Source organism: Danio aesculapii, chromosome 16, assembly GCF_903798145.1.
Source record: "Danio aesculapii chromosome 16, fDanAes4.1, whole genome shotgun sequence".
Taxonomy (NCBI): domain Eukaryota; kingdom Metazoa; phylum Chordata; class Actinopteri; order Cypriniformes; family Danionidae; genus Danio; species Danio aesculapii.
The window spans coordinates 41001784-41021517 of NC_079450.1; the positions used below are offsets into that span (position 1 = coordinate 41001784).

A 19734-nucleotide genomic window follows, 5' to 3' on the forward strand; every position below is an offset into this window, starting at 1 on the left:
AATAAAATCATCTGTCCACTATATATTTTTGCCTTTTTTGTAGTCAGTGACATACATAATCCGTAAACTTATTATATTATTCCCTAAATTTGTCTAAATAAATCTATAAATCTAAGAACAGCAGCTACTCACACCTTTACCTTTGTGTTGAGGTCATACATTTTCTTTATCTCTTCCAACAACCTTTGTTCTTTCTGGATGTCTTGCATGGCTTTGTGAAAGGCATTAAACACCACTTTCCTCTCTTGATTGTTTTGTTTCTGTGAAAGTATAAGTGTAAAATATATTATTTCCAACTGAGTAACAGTAAGGTTGCATTTTACATTTATACAAACACATTTAAAAAATTTCAAAAAAAAAAAAAAAACGAGCATTTTTGCACTTCAAAATAGGTCTATGAAACGTAACAATTTCAGTACCAAATGGTACTGAACTTGTGAAGTGATGATATTGATACATGCATTTAAAAGTTGCATACATCTGTTGATTCATCTGTGGATTGCAAGGCTTAAAAATGCTTCAGTTTATGTGTATCTGTGTAAATGCTTGGGGCACAGCATAAAGCGATGATTACTGGAGCCAATCACAGGTATCTGCTGAGCATATGAACACAATGGCCAATCAACGGTGTTTAAAGGCCGGCAAACACCAAACTGAATCATCCCATCTGGACCAAAAAGTTTGTAATTTGTATTTGATAAGGTTTCTGAAATTGGGTTAACATTTTGTATCAAAATACTTAAGTGTCTTGCATTTTTAAAATACTTTGTAAGAACTCTACATGATGACATCACAAAAATGCAGCCTCATATTGGTTCTTTCTGTTATTTGCCAAGGCTTGGGATCAGAACAGAAAATTGATTAAGAGGTGGTCAATGCTTCGAGTATGGATGGAAATAATGCAACACACATAAAGAAAATAACAGACAAATGGCATGGGTAGATTTGGGAGCAAGTCCACAATTATTGAAAATAATATACTGCACAATGCTCAGACCAGTAATATATAATAGCAGTATATTGTACAATTTGGTATTAGCATCTTTGCTTAAGAAATTAGATGGAATAAAATATCAGAACAGAATGTGGAGCCTTCAGCACATAATCATTGTCAGTCTCAGTGCTTCAGAAATATAAGACCTAAAGATTGTGTACTGTTCAATAAGGGGGTAAACTGGGAAACTTCCACTTAAAGAACTGAAAACATCTTGGAAGAATGAGTATACTGTACAAATAATAGTAGTTTTAGATGGATTGCTGATGTAGATGCCAATAAAATAAGACAAACAACATACAAATAAGTCCTACAGTGGCAATTCCTACAATACTTGTAATTGCTGTTGTGACTGTTTCAAATGCTAGTAGCTGATCAGCAGATGCAGTGTATAGTTAATGAAGAGATGCCAAAATGGCACAATACAGTATACGAGACACAAATACAACAAGAGTTTTTTTTGCAAAAAAAAGATAACTAAAATTTTTGGAGATATCATGTTTTATGTTCAATATGTATTGAAGAGTACAATAGCAAAAACATGATTTATGGAAATTGCTAAAACTTGAGATTTTAGTAGTTTTCAGAAATCATGTTTTTACATTAAGTAGAAGATTTCAATTGCAAATAAACTACATTTATTGAACAAAAATAAATTATAAACTGATAAAAAGTCAGTTTAATGGTGAAGGGATTGAACAAATGTGCCTATTGATTGAAGGTTTGTGAATTTTGTAGTATTTTCAAAATACAAAATACAGTAATTTATTTTGAAAACTTGTTGCGGCTGATGTATTTTGTAGTTTATTTTGATACACGTAAAACTGAGATATTTGGTATTTTATTTTAAAATAATTCCCCATCCCTGAACATGTCTCCATAGCAACATGTATAAACATGTCCACAGAACAGGATTTGCAAAGGAACTGGAATAAAAAAACTCATCAAACACTTCAAACTTTTTAAAAACACAGCATTTTTGTAATAAAGTAAAGACAGTAAAATTGCTTTGGAATTCATAACCACTGGAATCACCACAGCTGCATGGTGCAATAAATGTGTGTGTTAAGGGGCCTTACACCACCATTGAGACATTTTATCAAAGACTTTAAAACTTTTCTTCAAGACCCTAATATCCAAATAAATGTATGTAAAATGGGCATCTGATATCACCAATAAGAAGCTGCTCAAAAGTACTCACACGTTAGTGGGAAATGGATGTTTTTTCCAATTTCAATACCGACTTGTACGGAAGTCTGTACTTTTTGAAAATTCCAGATCAAAAGAAAGGGAATTCACATTGAGAGGCAGTCATGGTGGGATCAAAGTATTAAGAAGAACAAATAATTTGGTCTTACTGAGAATTCATTATTGAGTTCTTCAGACAGGGCATTGTCAGCATTCATCAGGATCTCATCCACACCTTCAGAAACATCTTTTTCAGTCACTGATGTTTTCTCCATCAAACACAAAAACTGAAAATGAACAAAGTTTTTATATTATGGAGTGTTACACTACAATCTGATAATATAACCATATCTATTCATCAAAATTACAAAGCAAATGGTCAAATAACCAGTTAATAAATACCCAGTAAAAAGACACATGACTGTCATGAGGTTTACATTAGCAAACATACCATGCTAAACTTGGATGCCCAGCCACTAAGAACAAGGAGAGCCTCATCTGTAGCTTTTTGCACAGTTGTGATTCTCTGTTGTTTGTGTCTTTTCCACTCACAGAATTTTTCAAACGCGTACTCATCGATCTGCTCCAGCAGCATAAAAGAGCTAAATACTCCAGTCAATGATGATGCAACTTCCTGTAGATGCAGAAGATACAGTTTATGAAAAGCTGGTAGGCAAATCACTACATTCTTTATGCTGTTTTTGTTTTTTTTAATTATGGGGTTTTCACACTTTTCTTAGATAGGAGACAAGAAACTAAAGGCAGTCCAAAATGGAAACCAGATCACATTTTACATAAATACATGTAATTCTTTATGGAGGCCTAATCTGACTAAATTCAATACAAAACCAACTCTGTTAGAGAAAAAAAGAATTCGGTAAAATTTTGGTAAGTCAAGCTACAACAAAAACGATATGAAATGTTATTGTTACATTTATTTTGCAGAGCTGAAATAAAATGTAAGAAACATGGTTAAAGTTGAAAAGAAATACAGTATAAAAACATGATTAAAGGTGAACCGTTTGAGATATTTATATCAAAACAAATATTCTTAACCCCGTTTATTCATTCATTCTTTTTTTACCTTTGCCAAGGGCACTGACACAACCCCATACCATGAAAGACACTTGTTTTTGGACTTCTTGCTGGTAACAGTCTGGATGATCCTTTTCTTCTTTAGTCAAGAGCATACAGCATATTTTTCTCCCCAAAAATACTTATTCATTTGACCACAGTACACATTTCCACTGTGTGATGGTCCATCTCAGATGCCTCTAAGCCCTGAGGAGTCGACAGCGCTTCTGGACACCGTTAACATAAAGTTTCCTTTTGGCACAGTGCATTTTTAACTTGCATTTGTGGATTTAGCTACATATTGTGGTACTTAACAAAGGTTTGCCAAAGTAGTCCTGAGTCCATGTAGTGATATTGCTTATAGATAAATGAAAATTTTTGACAGTGCCGACCGAGGGATCAGAGCTCAAGGTAGTTTAGCTTAGGCTTGCACACATGTCCTTTACACACTGAAATTCTTACAGATTCCTTGAATTTTTTGCACTGTTGAAGGAGAAATACCCAAATGTCTTCCTATCTTTCTTTGAGGAACATTGATTTTAAACATTTCAATTATTTTCTCACGTATTTGTTGGAAAAACTGGTGATCCTCACCCCATCTTTGCTCTTAAAGGACTAGACCTTTCTTGGATGCTGCTTTTGTACCAAACCATAATTACAATCCCCTGTTGACATCACCTGTTTCAAATGACATAATTATTTAACCAATTTACCTGATTACTAGGTCTAAACTTCTCCTGTCCAAACAGTTTTTTTTTAATGTGTTGCAGGTTTACATGACAGGAAAGGATGTATGTTTACAAATGAAATGGAGTTGACCAAACAAAACATAAAATATTTTGTGTTCATATTGTCTGCAAAGAATACAAATCAAAGTAAATTTGAAAATTACTACCTTCTTTTTTATTTGCATTTTCTATCCGGTCCCAAATTTTTCTGATTTGGAGTTGTAATATTATAATTATAATGAGCTAAAAACCAGTGTGTTTATGATAGTACAAGTAGTTTGACAATTAACTGCCATTTGTTATTTGTAGCCATTTATCCAAAGTAGCAAATCAATCAGAAATCTAACAATCACAAAAAAGTGCTTACTTACACATTGCAAAATGGTGAAAAAAAATCCATAATTTTATAAATGCTTTTAGTAGGAAGAATACTTTTAACTGTCAGGAAGAATATCATTTGAAAATATAGTTTATGTTTTTCACTAGGTGACACTTAGGCCCAATCCCAATTCTATCCCTTAGTCCTTCCCCTTACCCCTACCCCTATATTTGCGCGTTCATGTGAAAGGGTAGGGGTGTCCCAATTCTCTTTAGCTGAAAGGCGTAGGGCTAAGGGGAAGGGCTAGATACCCCTTTAAACAGAGATTTTTCAGGACCCCAACTCCAAACCCAAGAAGTCTGGGGATGCACAAATTACTATTTTGTAATTTTTACAAATTTGTACAACAAACAAGCATATGTTTTAATACATTCATAACTGCGTTTGTGTTTTACCGTCATGTTTAAAAAAACAAAACGCTAAAATAAAACAAAACGGTAAATTTTGTGATCTATAATCCACAATAATAACTCCTGTACAGCAGTCCCACAACACTCTGTCACTCTGTGAGACTTGAATACCCTGTCAGAAAAGTCTAGTGGCTGGGAATGGCCCTTTTACAGTTTCTGGTATAATGTTAATGTTGTTTTTGTGTGTTTGCATAGACAAATATGGCCACTGTGCAGATGCAGAGTACAGTTACGATCTTATTGCCACATTATATCGATATGACAACATGATATTGTTGTCTTCAGTGATTTCTTGAAAATATATACTAAAAATAAAGTAAGTAGAATAACTACAGCAGTCACAATCGTCTGATCTCATATGAAGCAAAAGATCACGATGAAATATAATGAAGTGTGCAGGTGTTGTAGTGGTGTTCTTAGGGGTAAATTTTGAAGCACTTCCTCTTCACACTCTGTTTCAAGGGCCAAGGGGAAGGGCAAGGGGTAGGGGTACAAAAATATGGTACTTATTAAAAATATTGGATTGGGACTTAGTAGCGCAAATCTATCTTCTCCTTTAGGTTGATGAACTACTATAAAACTTAAAAATCAACTAAACATACAGCCAAAACCAAAACTGAAACAAAAGATATAAAATAATGAATATAACTACAATTCTAAGAAAAACTAAATGTATAAATATATATATTTTCCACATTTTCCCTATGCTTGATGATGATTTGCATGAATTATCGGACTGGGAGTAACTTTCATTAAATTTAGGCCCCGTTTACACTAATCTGTTTTAGTTTTAAAATGGCGTTTTAGAACGAAAACGATCCGCATCCACACTGGCGTTTCACCTAGCGTTTCTGAAAAGATCTTCCTCTGGCATGCACTGCAGCGTATACGGACATCTGAGCTCCAGGCAGTCAGCGGGTGCTTTGAGCACACCTCCCCAGATGAGAGCAGTGCACGTCAGACAGTTCATCAAGGATCTAGCGCTGGATCTCATCTGACTATAGTTGTTAAACGTCATAATTCATCTTGTCTATATCTAACAACTCTTTGGTTTTTAAAATCTATTACTTGTTCTCAGGTAATGTGTTTTGGCTCAGCGCAAAAATAAGTTAATATATTGATTAATGTAACCGCATACACTGATTCTGCATATTTGACTGATTGCTTGCATTTATTTCCTATAATGTATAAACTTATTGTACGTCATACTTTTATAATGGCCATTATTGATTATTAAAACTGATATCCAGCAAAAGAGAGGGTATGTTTCATATTTTTCAATGAAAATGAAAGGAGGCAGTAATGTTATAGGCTGTTTGTTATAAATACGAATACAGTGAAGATGACGGTCGTATAAATATGTAGCTATACAGTGCCTTAACATGTTTGGTGTCTGTTAAGTTTTTAATATCAAAATGAAAATAGGCAGTTCCTTATGTCATGTTTTCATTTTACTGATAAGATAACAACAACATAGCCAGAGTGAAGCAAATGGCATTACAAAGTAAACTGTTCTCTTTGAAGAATTACTCGACATGTCCTCTGGAGTTTGTTTTCCATACGAAACTTGCAAAGTCTGAACCTAAGGAAATGATGCAAGACTGAACTTTGTGGACTTAATATTGAGGAAAAAAGGGTGAATCAGATAGGTGAATGTCGGCAGCCACACTCCGTTTTCAGATGTCTCCGTTTTCCCCCATCTACACTGACATGAAGCAGCAGTGTTTTGAAATGAAAATGGCCTCTACAGCATTTTCGAAATGCTGTTTTCGGGGCTCGAAAACTCTGAGGTAGTGTGGACAGAAGGCGTAACTGTAGCAAAAGTTATGAGTTTTAAAACTAAAACGTAATAGTGTAAATAGGGCCTAAAACATGTGAAATGTTTTAAAAACTAGGTACAATAAGGTGGAAATTATTCTGCTGAAATTTCATCCATCAAATATTACAAGGCAACTTATTATATTTAACAAAATGAGCAGACCGAAGCAATCAACAGAACTCAAAACAAGTCTTTTAAAAATCTTGCTGATACTTGGGAATACAAAACGAAAGTAATTTGGAGAAACAAAAAACAGTGAACTAAAAGAAAAAAACGTTGATCACTGATAGATTTGTGACACTAATTTCTATGATAAAAAGTGTAACATTATTTTCATGATGAATATAAATAAAGGACAAAGACACACAGCTCCAACTCAGTTGTCACTTCCTATATGAATTAACTGTAGCACAACTTTTTATTTTAACTGAATTGTTTTAGTTATCATATACAAAAGTTCTCCAAATTGGAATTGCAACCCACTGTTTGAAACGCAACACTTGCAGTCACTTGGAAAAAAGTGAAAAGTACATACAAGTATTAAAATAATTCTGATTTGTATCTGATTTCACTGCATACCGTCAGACGATTTGGCCGTTCACTGACTGGAAGCTTGTCCACCTCCTGCAGGAAGTCATCAACAGCTAGTAAAAGAGCACCACGAGCCTCATTCCTGCTGTTCACCAGTGGCTCTATTTTTGTAATCTGACAAAACAAACACACAAGCGATGTTAAAAACTATGTCATCCCAACTGAAGATAAGTAAAACTATAATAAATGCTGCTAAGAGGCTACTAGTGAGTAATACACAATAAGTATGTCTGCATGGACAACAATACTCAGATTTTAATACAATTAAGATGATATTAATATATACAATGATAAGTCTACAAAGTAAACCAATTTTTTATGATCGCAACAAACACAAAGAGAATTAAGACATGTCGAAAATTCCTATTTTATTCGCATTATTGGAGTGCATTACAGACATATAAACATCTTAAACAAACTATTACCATAATGTAGGACCTTTTGCTGAAATTTGCAAATAGATACAAACAGGGAGTGGTCAGCCGTTTGACTCTGTATTTTCCACAGCTACCATTTCTGTACAAGACCACAACCATCTAGGCATTGGACAATAACTGTTTTTTTAAGGTATACCACGGTTTGGAAAAGTCAAGGTTTTAAAATCACCAAAATTTTCAGTTATACCGTTCCTACGGTATATGCACATTTATTTATTTTTTAGATTTTCAAGACAACAGTGTCTCAAGCAGAAAAGATATTCAAAGATGCCATTTTAAATTGCAAAGAAATCTGTTTTTGAAACTAATGAAGACAGCAGAAGTCAATACTTCATTTGAATTATTTATCCTGATATGTTTACTGTTCCAAATCTTTAAAATGTTTCTCAAAATAAAATATATTGTCTGCATCCGAAATCACCTACTCAGTAGGTACTGCATATGAATTTGAATTTACTACTCGACTGTTAGAAAAGTACGTTCTATACAGTATGAAAGTGACTAGTATGAATGGAATTTGGACGTACTACGGATGCCATTTTTTCATCATCACATGACATACATGCATCAGTTTCATCGCTTCACTCACGTTCATGAATTCTCTCCCGGTGCATCATGGAATAGTATGCTATTTCGCTAAAACATTTGAAACTTTGTGTTCAAATTAAAAGTTATTGTTTTTTACCCAGACATTTAAAAAGAACATATTTTAGAGCAGTAATCACAATACCATGAAACCTTGATATTTTTATCCAGGGTTATCATACCATTAAAAACTTACACCTTACACCAATTTACAGACGTCATCAAATTACATTAAAACATCTCTCTCCCACCAGTCCTTACTTGATACTTGCATTCAAGTTTGTCACAGGGAGGGGTGCTGAATGAAAGCGCAGGAAGCCTGTTGCTGAAGAATTTATATAGTTTGCACATATAGCATTGTAATTAACTGCAGTCGAAATTGTCAGAAATAAAAAATAAAATGCCTGATATTACATACAGAACCATTACCCACACAAACTGTTGATGCATGACACGCCAGAGGACACGTTGCATAGCATTGCGTGGTGATGTAATGACAAAACATTGATTAATGTACTATAACATATAAAACAGGAACATGAAAGAAACATTCTAAAAGCAACTCTCATTAAACATCTTAATTATGGTATTGTTTTACTGTATTTAGGTTAAGGTAAAAATAATTTGATCATTCATTTATTCATTCATTCATTCATTCATTCATTTTCCTTCAGCTTAGTCCCTTATTTATCAGGGGTAGCCACGGAGGAGTGAAACACCAACTATTCTGGCATATGTGCGGATGCCCTTCCAGCTGCGACCCAGTACTGGGAAACCAGAGCACCCGGAGATAACCCACAAAAAAATGGGGAAAACATGCAAACTCAGAAATGCCAACTGGCCCAGCCGGGACTTTAACAATCAACCTTCTTGGAGTGAGGTGACAGTGCTAACCCCTGAGCCACCATAAACACAGTCAATGATTCTTAAAAACAATATTTGACTCATCTCATACACTGCTTAATACTCCAATAATTTTAAAGACAACTGACATTCATCTATATGACCACTATTTATTCAAGATAAGAAGAGTGTACATTAAGAGTGTATAACTCACGGTTTGACAGCCTTTCAGATTTTCCAAAGCTTGGTCATAAGCTTTCCATGCAAGTTCCAGCCTCTCTGAGCTCATGGGCATTGAAATTCTGTAGTTTTTGATGATGGTGATGGACTGTAATAGGTGATCTTCATCAGTGGAGCATGGGTTCCTCCCCCTAAAATATTAAACCCATATTAAATGGCATGTGCATTTTTGAATTACCAAGACAAAGCACTAAAAACTGTTTAAATAAATAACTGCATATTAAATAGGATGTGGAGAGCCCTATGATGTGCAGAATACAGCCAAAAAAACTCAATTAGTGGTGAGAATGTCAAAGAATTTAGCAAACATAGGTACTGTACACAAATTCTGATGGGCTCTGTGCACAGCTAGAGATTTGAAGCCAAAGATAAACTTCTGGTGAAAGCTTAATGTGACTATTTTCTATTTCACAAGGTTGTTTTTACAGCATCGATGTTGTAATGTAATTGAAATACATTCAGTTAAACAGACTTAAGCCTTCATTTAGCTGTTCAAGCGTAAAATTAGATGAAAGACTGATGTAACCACTAGCGCCATCGGTAGGAACACGCTAGCCCAGAAATTCCATTGAAAATACTGGGCAAGGCAAGTTTATTTATATAGCACATTTCATACACCGTTGCAATTCGAAGTGCTTTACATAAACAGGAATAAAAGAGACAAGTATAAGAAAAATAAAAAACAAATAATAAATATGATTAAAAAACAGACTTAATAAAAACAGATAAAATGTGTTAAAACAGGTTGTAAAACAATGAAAAAGAAGAGAAAAACATAATAGTGCGATCTGTCGGACGTAGCACATTGCTCATTCAGTAAAGGCACAGCTGAACAGATGTGTTTTTAGTGTTGATTTGAATGGGCCTAATGTTGGAGCACATCTGATCATTTCAGGAAGCTGATTCACCCTGCTTTGACCGAACTCTTGGAATTTCTAGTTTATATGATCCTAAACATCTAAGTGATCTGTTACGTTTGTATTCAGTGAGCATATCTGTAATGTATTGAGGTCCTAGGCCATTTAGTGATTTATAGACCAGTAATCTGAGATCAGATCTGAGACCCACTTCATATCCTATATCTAACAGGCAGTGAAGATTGCTGATTTTTGAAAGTAAAGTGAAGATCCCTTGGGCTGCCTGGCTGAGAATTAGAAGTCTGTGTGCATATAGCTCATTGAGACTAGTGTCAAGACTAATAAATTAAAACCAATTTCATTGAGCCTTGTGACTTTTTATTTTATATGCTTTAATGTTGTACAAGTTAACTGCCTGTAACATATTTTAAAGCTAGAAGTTTAGGGTAATTGTATGTTGCTATGCAATTGTTAGGGTGTTCTTACTTCTGTTTGGTGATCTGTTAGAAAAAAGCCCACTCTACAATATGTGTCTTTGATTCTTTGTTGATATTCCTTTAAATTTTACCTACTTCAAATCACACCTGATTTTAAAGTTGTATATATACTGTATACAGTTGAATTATTAGTCCTCCTCAATTATTAGCCACCTCTGTATATTTTCCTCAATTTCAGTTTAACAAAAAGAAGACTTTTTTTCTAAACATCACAGTTTTAATAAGTATTTTCTAATAGCTGATTTGTTTTTATTTTGCCATGATGAAAGTACATAATATTTTACTAGATTTTTCCAAAGATACTAGCATTCAGCCTAAAGTGCAATTTAAAGGGTAACTATGATGAAAATAATCTTTTGTAAGCTGTTTGGACAAAACTGTGGTAGGTATAGTGTGTCCACAGTCATATTGGAGTGATATAAAGACAATAAGTCTCTTTTTTTAAATTTCCTTCTCTGAAGCAACACCTATAATCATATCAAAAAGACAGGACATGCGCAAAGCAACTGGGATTAAAAGATCTGTTCAGCTCTCTGTGATCATCAGTCATCAAAAAATGTGATCAAGAATAAGTTTTACAAGTTTAAAATATTTTTTAAAACAGTGCATGTTTGTAATGAATTACAGCGATTTTACAGTCTTAATCATCACAGCCGCATGTCAGTACAATTATAAAACATGACGCTCCAGTCTCGTTTTAGTGGATGTTAAATCAGGTTTATTTGGTACATTAACATAACGGATGTCCATACAGCAGTGGATATTAACGTGTATCCTGACACATTTGCAGTGCAAAAACAGTGCAAAGTTAAACGCACACGCTGTGTGTGTGCGCTGTCTGTGTGTGCATGAACTTTGCAACGACATTGTCCGTGACTCATTGCAGAAAGGCTTAAATTAACTCCAAAATAAATAGATCAAATAATCATTGAGAAAGTTCTTACTGTATTTCTTACAAACTTTACATAAGATCTGCTTCCTTCATGTCTGCCTGTTTATCGCTGTTTATGCGCTGTTTATCTGACAGGCACGTGGGAACAGTGGGCGGGGAAAGCTAGCATTAAAGGCACAGGCAACAAAAACAGCTACAATGTGTTCAGAGCAGTAAAGTTCAATATTCTGCAAGCTATAATAAATAATCTGATGGGCATTGAGCTGAAACTTTACAGAAACATTCTGGAGATACAAAAGACTTATCTTAAATCTTGAAAAGGGGGTTTTTATGTCATTTTGCTGCAGCGAGCCGTGATAATGAAGGGAAATCAGTAAAGCTCTTCATTTTATTTGCGATCTGACTTTCACTTTCTCTGATCATCTTATATTTTGCTCCCAGGGACACAGGAGTCCTGTAACTCGCTCTATTTATCCGTTTAATTGTTGCAAAACAGATCAAATCACATACTTTTAAACACTTGACTAATTAATTCCAAATAGCTCATAGTTGTCTGTTCAATCGTAAGGACATTCCAGCTTTTAGAAGAAACACCACTCCATTATTTAATATGTAATAAGCAGTAAATATACTCCTAAGATACATTTCCCCTTTTAGACCTTGACATCTTCAATTGGAAGAACAGAATTTTAAGCAAATAACAAGTGTATATTAATAAGCATATATTAAAGAGCCCATATTATGGGTTTTTGAAAATGCTCTTCCATATAGTGTGTCACACAGCTCTAAGTGAAGTGAAATGTCCGGCTAAGGCTTAAATCTGTAAGTGTACAGTGTTTAAAACTGTTGATTCATCTATAAAACAGTCGACTCATAGTGCTTCAAACGAGTCGTCTTGATAACGAGTCATTAGGTGTTTCGTGATGACGCGGCTATGAAACACAAGTAGTTGCGCGTGCAAACCCGGGAGATTTGAAACCTGCGGCCCTGCCCACTAACAGAAAAAAAGCAACACACACACACACAGAGACACACACAGACACCGGTCCAATGAAGTCACGCTGTGCAGATGGATATTATTGACAGTCTAATCAAAGATGAAAGCTCAGCAATATAGCCCAGCCTTGAGCAGATCGAGTGCTTCTGGAAACTACATGCTTACAAAGAAGACTTCATCAGTTTGTTAAAGGAAGGATAAGTAAAGACTGTCAGAACATGGATCAGTGCATCATGAATCAGTTTCTTCCCCCATTTCACAAGTGTAAGTACGTGCGATTAAAATTGTTGCCTCATTTACTCTAGCTTGCAAATTATGTATTTAGTTGTGTTTTGTAACTTGTAACCGCGTGTACTGTATCAGGTTAACTCTTTATTCTCATATCGCGTGTAAAACCACGTTGAAAACACGACACGTGCCGCTTTGTTTACGGATCGTCAGCTGTTTCTACACACACGCAATGGTCAAGTTTCAAAATAGTTCAGCTCAGGTTCGAGGTGAGGTGTCTAAATTGCACCCAGCAAGCTGAACTGGCGCTCTAGGCGTGTGTGTTGTGTTCTCTGGGGAGGAGTGTAATGTGTGTGCGTAGCACCGGAAGAAGCTGAACTGGCGCTCTAGGCGTGTGTGTTGTGTTCTCTGGGGAGGAGTGTAATGTGTGTGCGTAGCACCAGAGCAAGCTGAACTGCCGCTCTAGGCAAAGGATGATCACGCCGCCCTCAACGCGATAGTGAAAACGAAAGGGACCCGTTAGTAAAGTGAGGACCGGGTCGCTGTTGAAATTGAAGACGGGAGCGGTGGGGGGGGTTATTATTTGCGGATATAACTGAGGACGCGGGTGGTGAGGGAGGTGTCGCCGACGCCGCTATGGACGCGCCGGCCCTGTGTGTGTGTGTGTGTGTGAAAAGAGCAGGTAGCCTGTGATGGGCTAGGAGATCTCCTCGCCAGTTCTTGGACTTTTTGCTTGATAAAATAGTTAGTCGTCAGTATTTGCTAGTCCATCGTCTGTATTTATATTCACCCACTGGCAGCCAAAATCCACTATGAAGCGTGTATGCACTGTGACTACTTTTATATTGTTGATTATCTGCTGGGCATTTCACTCTGTCTCGCGCTGAAGCCTGTCAGTGTCGTCGACCAATCTGTCATCAGGCTGTCATCCGTCCATTCAGCGTAAATTAGCTTCGCGCTGAGGAGGGGTTTGGGAACAAATGAATCCCTGTACGATTCATATGGGAGTCGCTGGGATAATTAGGTAAAAATAAATGCAGATTATAAGACCATGAAAGTGTTTTTTGATCTTGCATGCATATTAGACTGTTGTTGGAGACCCTTACAACCTAAATATGACCCTATTTCATGTATAATATGGGCTCTTTAAGAAACTAAAACAGGATAAAAGTTAAAAAAGAAACGTAATCTTACCTTAGTTTCCTCACAGCATCCACTTTTTTAGCCAACTGGGAAATTCTGTTTGTAACTGTAGGATGATTATTTCCAATCTCTTTTGTCTTCTCATGATACTCCTTCGTTGTCTGCAAATATGAACAAACGTAATAAGGTTAATCTGTGTCATCACCTAAGAAAAAACTGACCAATCAACCCCCTAATTAAAAAAAACATTTGTGTAAAACACAGGGCACCTGAAGCTCTAATTTGGCCTCCTCTAACTGCTGTCCAAGGAGAGATACAAGCAGCTGGACAGCACTTCCTTCCTCTTTTAGCTTCTTGATCTCCATATCCTTCTCATCTATCACCTCTCTCATCCTCTGTCGACAAAACACATTATTGTAGTAATACAATTGATTCAAATACATAATATATACCATTACTCCAGTCTGCACTGTCACATGATGCTTATGAAATCTTTCTAATATGCCAAATTAGTGCTTAAAAAACAGTTCTTATCATTATCCATGTATAAAATAGTTTTTGCTTAATATTTTTTTCATATCATGATACATTTAAAGGATTTACAGGATTTTTTTACTTTTGAATAAAATCACCCATTTTTTCTTGTTTTTTTTATCTTACTGACTGCAAAGTTATGAACATGTTTGAACTAATGCATGTTTGTGAAAAATCTCCATATTGCACATAGTCGTACATTCTATATATTTACTATACTTGAAGTTATTGTTATGTTTGAAAACAGCTTTTCAACCGTGTGGTAGTTTTTGACCTGGTAGTTACAGAAACTCGGGTATATGAAATAGGCTCAGTTGCCGAGAATTTATTTCCTCCCAGACCATTTTCCTGGTTGCGGTCAACAGCAATATCAAGCATTCAACAAAATTCTCAAATGGAGGATGCCGTAATCAAAGCTATGTTTCCATTGTGTGGTTGGTTTAGGCATGAGACGCTCACCGTTTTCAAGGTATACTGCGGTTTGGAAACGTCAAGGTTTTAAAACCACAAAAATGTTCTGTTATACCATTCCTACGGTATATGTAAGTTTTTATTTTTTTATTAATTTTTTTTTTGTTTTTTAGGATAACAGTATCTCCAGCAAAAAAGAGATCCAAAGATGCCATTTTAAATTATAAATCAATCTGTGTGTTTGAAAATAATGAAGACAGCAGAAGTAAGATTGTCAAATAATAAGGACAAATAAGATTGTCCTTAGACGTTGGCTAGACATTGAATTTTGGTCACCTGACATCACAAACTAAATCTAACCTAATATTAACATATTGTGACCTTGTGTGCCTACAGAATGTTACGTTTACACATCCGCAAATTACATGTAAACACATCAGCTTTTCACAGCGTAATACTCACTACTGACTACTCTTGAGTACTTTTAAAAGAGATACTTTTTACTCATCCTTTGAGTAATATTCATAACAGATACTTTTACTCTACTTCCACTACATTTTTAGACAAGTAATGGTACTTTTACTTAAGTATGATTTTTCAGTACTCTTTCCACCACTGGTTGGCATGTGTATGCAATGTAGCTTAAAATCAAAAAACAAACCATCAAAATAAAGTGAAAATATACCAAAGAACGTTGGGAAAAAAGGCATTACTTTTTTGTAGCTACTGTGGATGTCAATGGCAGCTTTTTTCCAACATTCTTCAGAAAATCTTGTTTTGTGGTCAACAGAATGTCATTAATTAGAACCACTTGAGTGAGAGTAAATGATGAAGAAATATACTTGTTGGTGAAGTATAGCTTTAAAGGCAAGAAAAAAAATGTATGTTTGAGAATTCAGACTTTTTTTGTCATTACTTCAGACATCAATTACTTGAGACACCATTGTTCTATTTTGGCCAAAATATCAGCTGATAACTTCATTGAGTGTTCCAGTTTTTTCCCCCACAATCTGATGCCCAGAACCATATCAGAGGAGAAATACTAATAGAGACCAGCTGATTTTTTTTATATACTTAGACATGTAATAAATGTTCAGATAAAATTAAATATCTAAGAGAATACCTGTAGTTCAGACTCAGTTTCATTGTGCACCTGCTCAGTATCCCGAGGGCACAACTGTTGTTCGTCTGCATCTGTCGTTGAAGACTTGATATCAGTAAGAGGTTCCTGATCTATGTTCAGTTTCTCCACATGTTGGAGATCGATGACAGATTTCTGCTCTCTAAAAAGTATACAAAAACACAGATTCAATACATATATCAATCTTAATGAAAATGAATGCCATGATTAACCCTATGAAGCCTACTATATAATTATCTACTAATTCTGAATTGCAAATTACATTTTAAACTCTAAATTATCATCATCTTTCAGTCATCACTGCATTGCATTGTGTTTTGAATTTATTTTTTTGACAGGGACATACAAAACAATACATAGACCTTGAAAAGAAAACATGCTTTGTGCTAGGTTTTAGCAAAGTTGCCATTTTCCACCTGCAGTCTCCAATAGGTAGATCTTAAAACAAAAATAAATAAATAATAAAATAAATATAAAATAAAATACACACTGCCATTTAAAATATATAGTTTCACTCACATACAGACTACACACAAACACAACATTTCATTAGTGTGTACAGATTTGTTTGGATAAGAGTTATCTCTTGGTCAAGTAAGATCTTATAGTTTGTACATGTAATTAATTCTGTTGACAGTGTTTTCCAGTTTTGTGGCTCTATAAAAGAAGGAATGTCAGCCAAATGAGGTTTTACATCTGGGAACAATACACAACTCTCTTGTTATCAAGCGTGTTGATCTAGATGTTTTCTCTGATGTAAGAGTTGTAAATGTCTGTTCTGGCAGCTAAAAACCACAGAGATTTGTTCATTAATCTAAGCATTAAATATATTAATATAAATATTTGATTTCAGGCTTTGAGAGTAGGGTTATTATAGTTAAAAAAACAATCACTGAAATCACAGTTACAGTACCTGAGATACTGTATATACTACGTATATATATCTCAATGGAATTCTAACAATACATTTAAATATCATTTGCCGTTGTGTTTTAGTCATATCCGATACATGTAGTAAAAGTAACTATAAAGTTAAATCTATTCTTGTCTATGTTCACCAGTCACTAGCATGTATTATGGGAGTAACTGATTTACGTGCTGAATCCTGCGTGTTCCGTTTTTATGAATGAGGTAAACATGTCACGTTATAGATCATGATCAAGATCAGTTATAGCACCTTTAAAACACAATGCGCACACACGTTTTTGTGAATTGGAATATCAGGTCATTGATGACATGATGTGCAAGCATGTGAATATTTTGTAATAAAACGGAAAAACATAATAGACATCTGTCATACAGAGCTTTTGTGGCTGTGGTGTGTCACGTAACAAATATGACATGTCGCCACGGAAACATTAAAGGTGAATGGTCTAAAATAATAGTCACCTAAAAAAACTCACTTCCAGCTTCAGATAGAATCTTTTAAACTCACCAGTGAAAGGGTCAATAACAGTAGTAGAGCAGCAGTGATATAGTTACTTTGCATTGCAAGACTAAAGACACATTTTTATTCATTCGCCTTTTTTGGATCATTAATTTTTCCATCTGTTGTCAAGTATAGCTACACTGCAAAAAAAAAGCCTTTCTTACTTAAAAATTGTCTCGTTTCCAGTCCAAATATCTACAAAATCTTAAATCAAGACTAGACAAGAAAAATGAAATGAGAAAATAAAGTGGTGCTTAACTTCTGTTTGAGATTATATCTCATTAAGATTATTTTTCTTACCCCATTGGCAAAAATATTGCTTGTTTTAAGGCAACAATCATTTATTTTGAGGTGTTTTTTTTTTTTTTTTTTTTTTTTTGAAGACATTAATGCTAAGGCTCAGGGATGAGCTTTTTTGAATAAATGGTTGGAAATGATTGCTTTTCTTGTTTTTTTATCAGATCCATCGATTAACCTAAAAAATAATCGATAGTTACACATACACACACACACACACACACACACACACACACATACATATATATATACATATATATATATATATATATATATATATATATATATATATATATATATATATATATATATATATATATACACATACATACATACATACATACCTACATTTATTTATATATATATATATATATATATATATATATATATATATATATATATATATATATGTATATATATATACACATACATACATTTATATATATATATATATATATATATATATATATATATATATATATATATATATATATATATATATTATAATGCTAATAGTAACAGTGTCACAAAGCTAAAGTTAATAACAATTGCTATCCTTATGTGGTTTTACAATAAGTAGGGATGCTCATTTTGGTTAATTTTGCGAACAGACAACCTCCACTCGTTAACCAAATACTGGTCAGATTAATATTAAATTATTCATTCATTTATTCATTTTCTTTTCAGCTTAGTCCCTTTATTAATCAAGGGTTGCCACAGCAAAATTAACCGCCAACTTATCCAGCATGTTTTACGCAGCAAATGTCCTTCCAGCTGTAACCCATCTCTGGGATAATATAAAATTATTTAATTTAAAAAAAAAAATGTATCTATTTGGTATCTGACACATTATACCATTATCATACCAATACATTATACACTTTTAATTCCTCTCTCACTAGCGGTTCATGTGCCCGTGCTGCGCATGATAAAAAAATGACAAGGCAAATAAGTTGACTTTTTGTAAAGTATAGGCTACTCTATAGCATATAGCAATTTTGTTGTTTACATATGATATTGCACTAATTTGAATACATGTTTTATAACCTGTAATGAAAGCCTCCGTTTGATGCTGAGTTATCATTATGCAAAAATCAAGAAAATAATTGGATTAGTTTAATTTGTAGATTATGTAGGCTATTTTAAAAATAATATTTTACAAGAACTATTAATGACTGCAATTTTCCAAATGGGAAAAAAGGTTGGTTTGTTGGTTGTACGCTAAGGCCCAATCCCAATTCTACCCCTTAGCCCTTAGGGGTGTCCCAATTCTCTTTAGCTTGAAGGCGTAGGACTAAGGGGAAGGGCTAGATACCCGCTAAAGCGGAGATTTTTCAGGACCACACTCGAAACCAAGAGGTAAGAAAATTTCCCAGAATATACCAGCTACAAAGGCAGCATGGCTGCACAAGGAAATCAGGAGATTCAGAAAATTAGTACTTTTTGTCATTATTACGAATTTTTACAACAAACAAACTTATGTTTTAATACATTCATAACATTTATTTTTAAAAAATGCTATAAAAATCTATAATTCCTAATAATAACTCCTGTATTGTAGTCCCAATGTAGACTCGATGACACTCGAATACCCTGTCAGAAAAGTCTAGTGGCTAGGGATGACCTTTTTACAGTGTCTGGTATAATGTTAATGTTGTTTTTGTGTGTTTACATAGATGAATATGGCCATGGTGTAAATGCCGAATACAGTTATGATCTTATTGCCACATTATATCGTTATGATAACATGATATTGTTGCCTTCAGTGATTTCCTGAAGATAAAATAATGCAACTGGAATAACTACAGCAGTCGCCGTAGACTGATGACATATAATGACATATAAGTGTGCAGGTGTTGTAGTGGTGTCCCATTTCTTAGGGGTACATTTTGAAGCCCTTCCCCTTCACACTCTGTTTCAAGGGCCAAGGGGAAGGCGTAGGGGTACAAAAATAGAATTGGGATTGGGCCTAAATCATCAATAGCATATTTGTTGAGTTTATTATGCGGATCCAGAACAG

At 34.5% G+C, this 19734-nt stretch overlaps 1 protein-coding gene across 1 annotated transcript in view; it reads right to left on the bottom strand.

Moving 5' to 3' along the window:
• The window catches only part of LOC130243754 (serine/threonine-protein kinase 31-like), a 41219-nt gene that overhangs the window by 14090 nt on the left and 7395 nt on the right, over positions 1-19734 (bottom strand). The window contains exons 7-14 of the mRNA XM_056476042.1: positions 15971-16130; positions 14172-14297; positions 13954-14063; positions 9263-9419; positions 7172-7297; positions 2634-2816; positions 2353-2469; positions 141-260 (exon numbers count right to left, since the gene is read on the bottom strand). Of these exons, the coding sequence (XP_056332017.1) occupies positions 141-260; positions 2353-2469; positions 2634-2816; positions 7172-7297; positions 9263-9419; positions 13954-14063; positions 14172-14297; positions 15971-16130 (1099 nt within the window). The remainder of the gene's footprint in view (positions 1-140; positions 261-2352; positions 2470-2633; positions 2817-7171; positions 7298-9262; positions 9420-13953; positions 14064-14171; positions 14298-15970; positions 16131-19734) is intronic.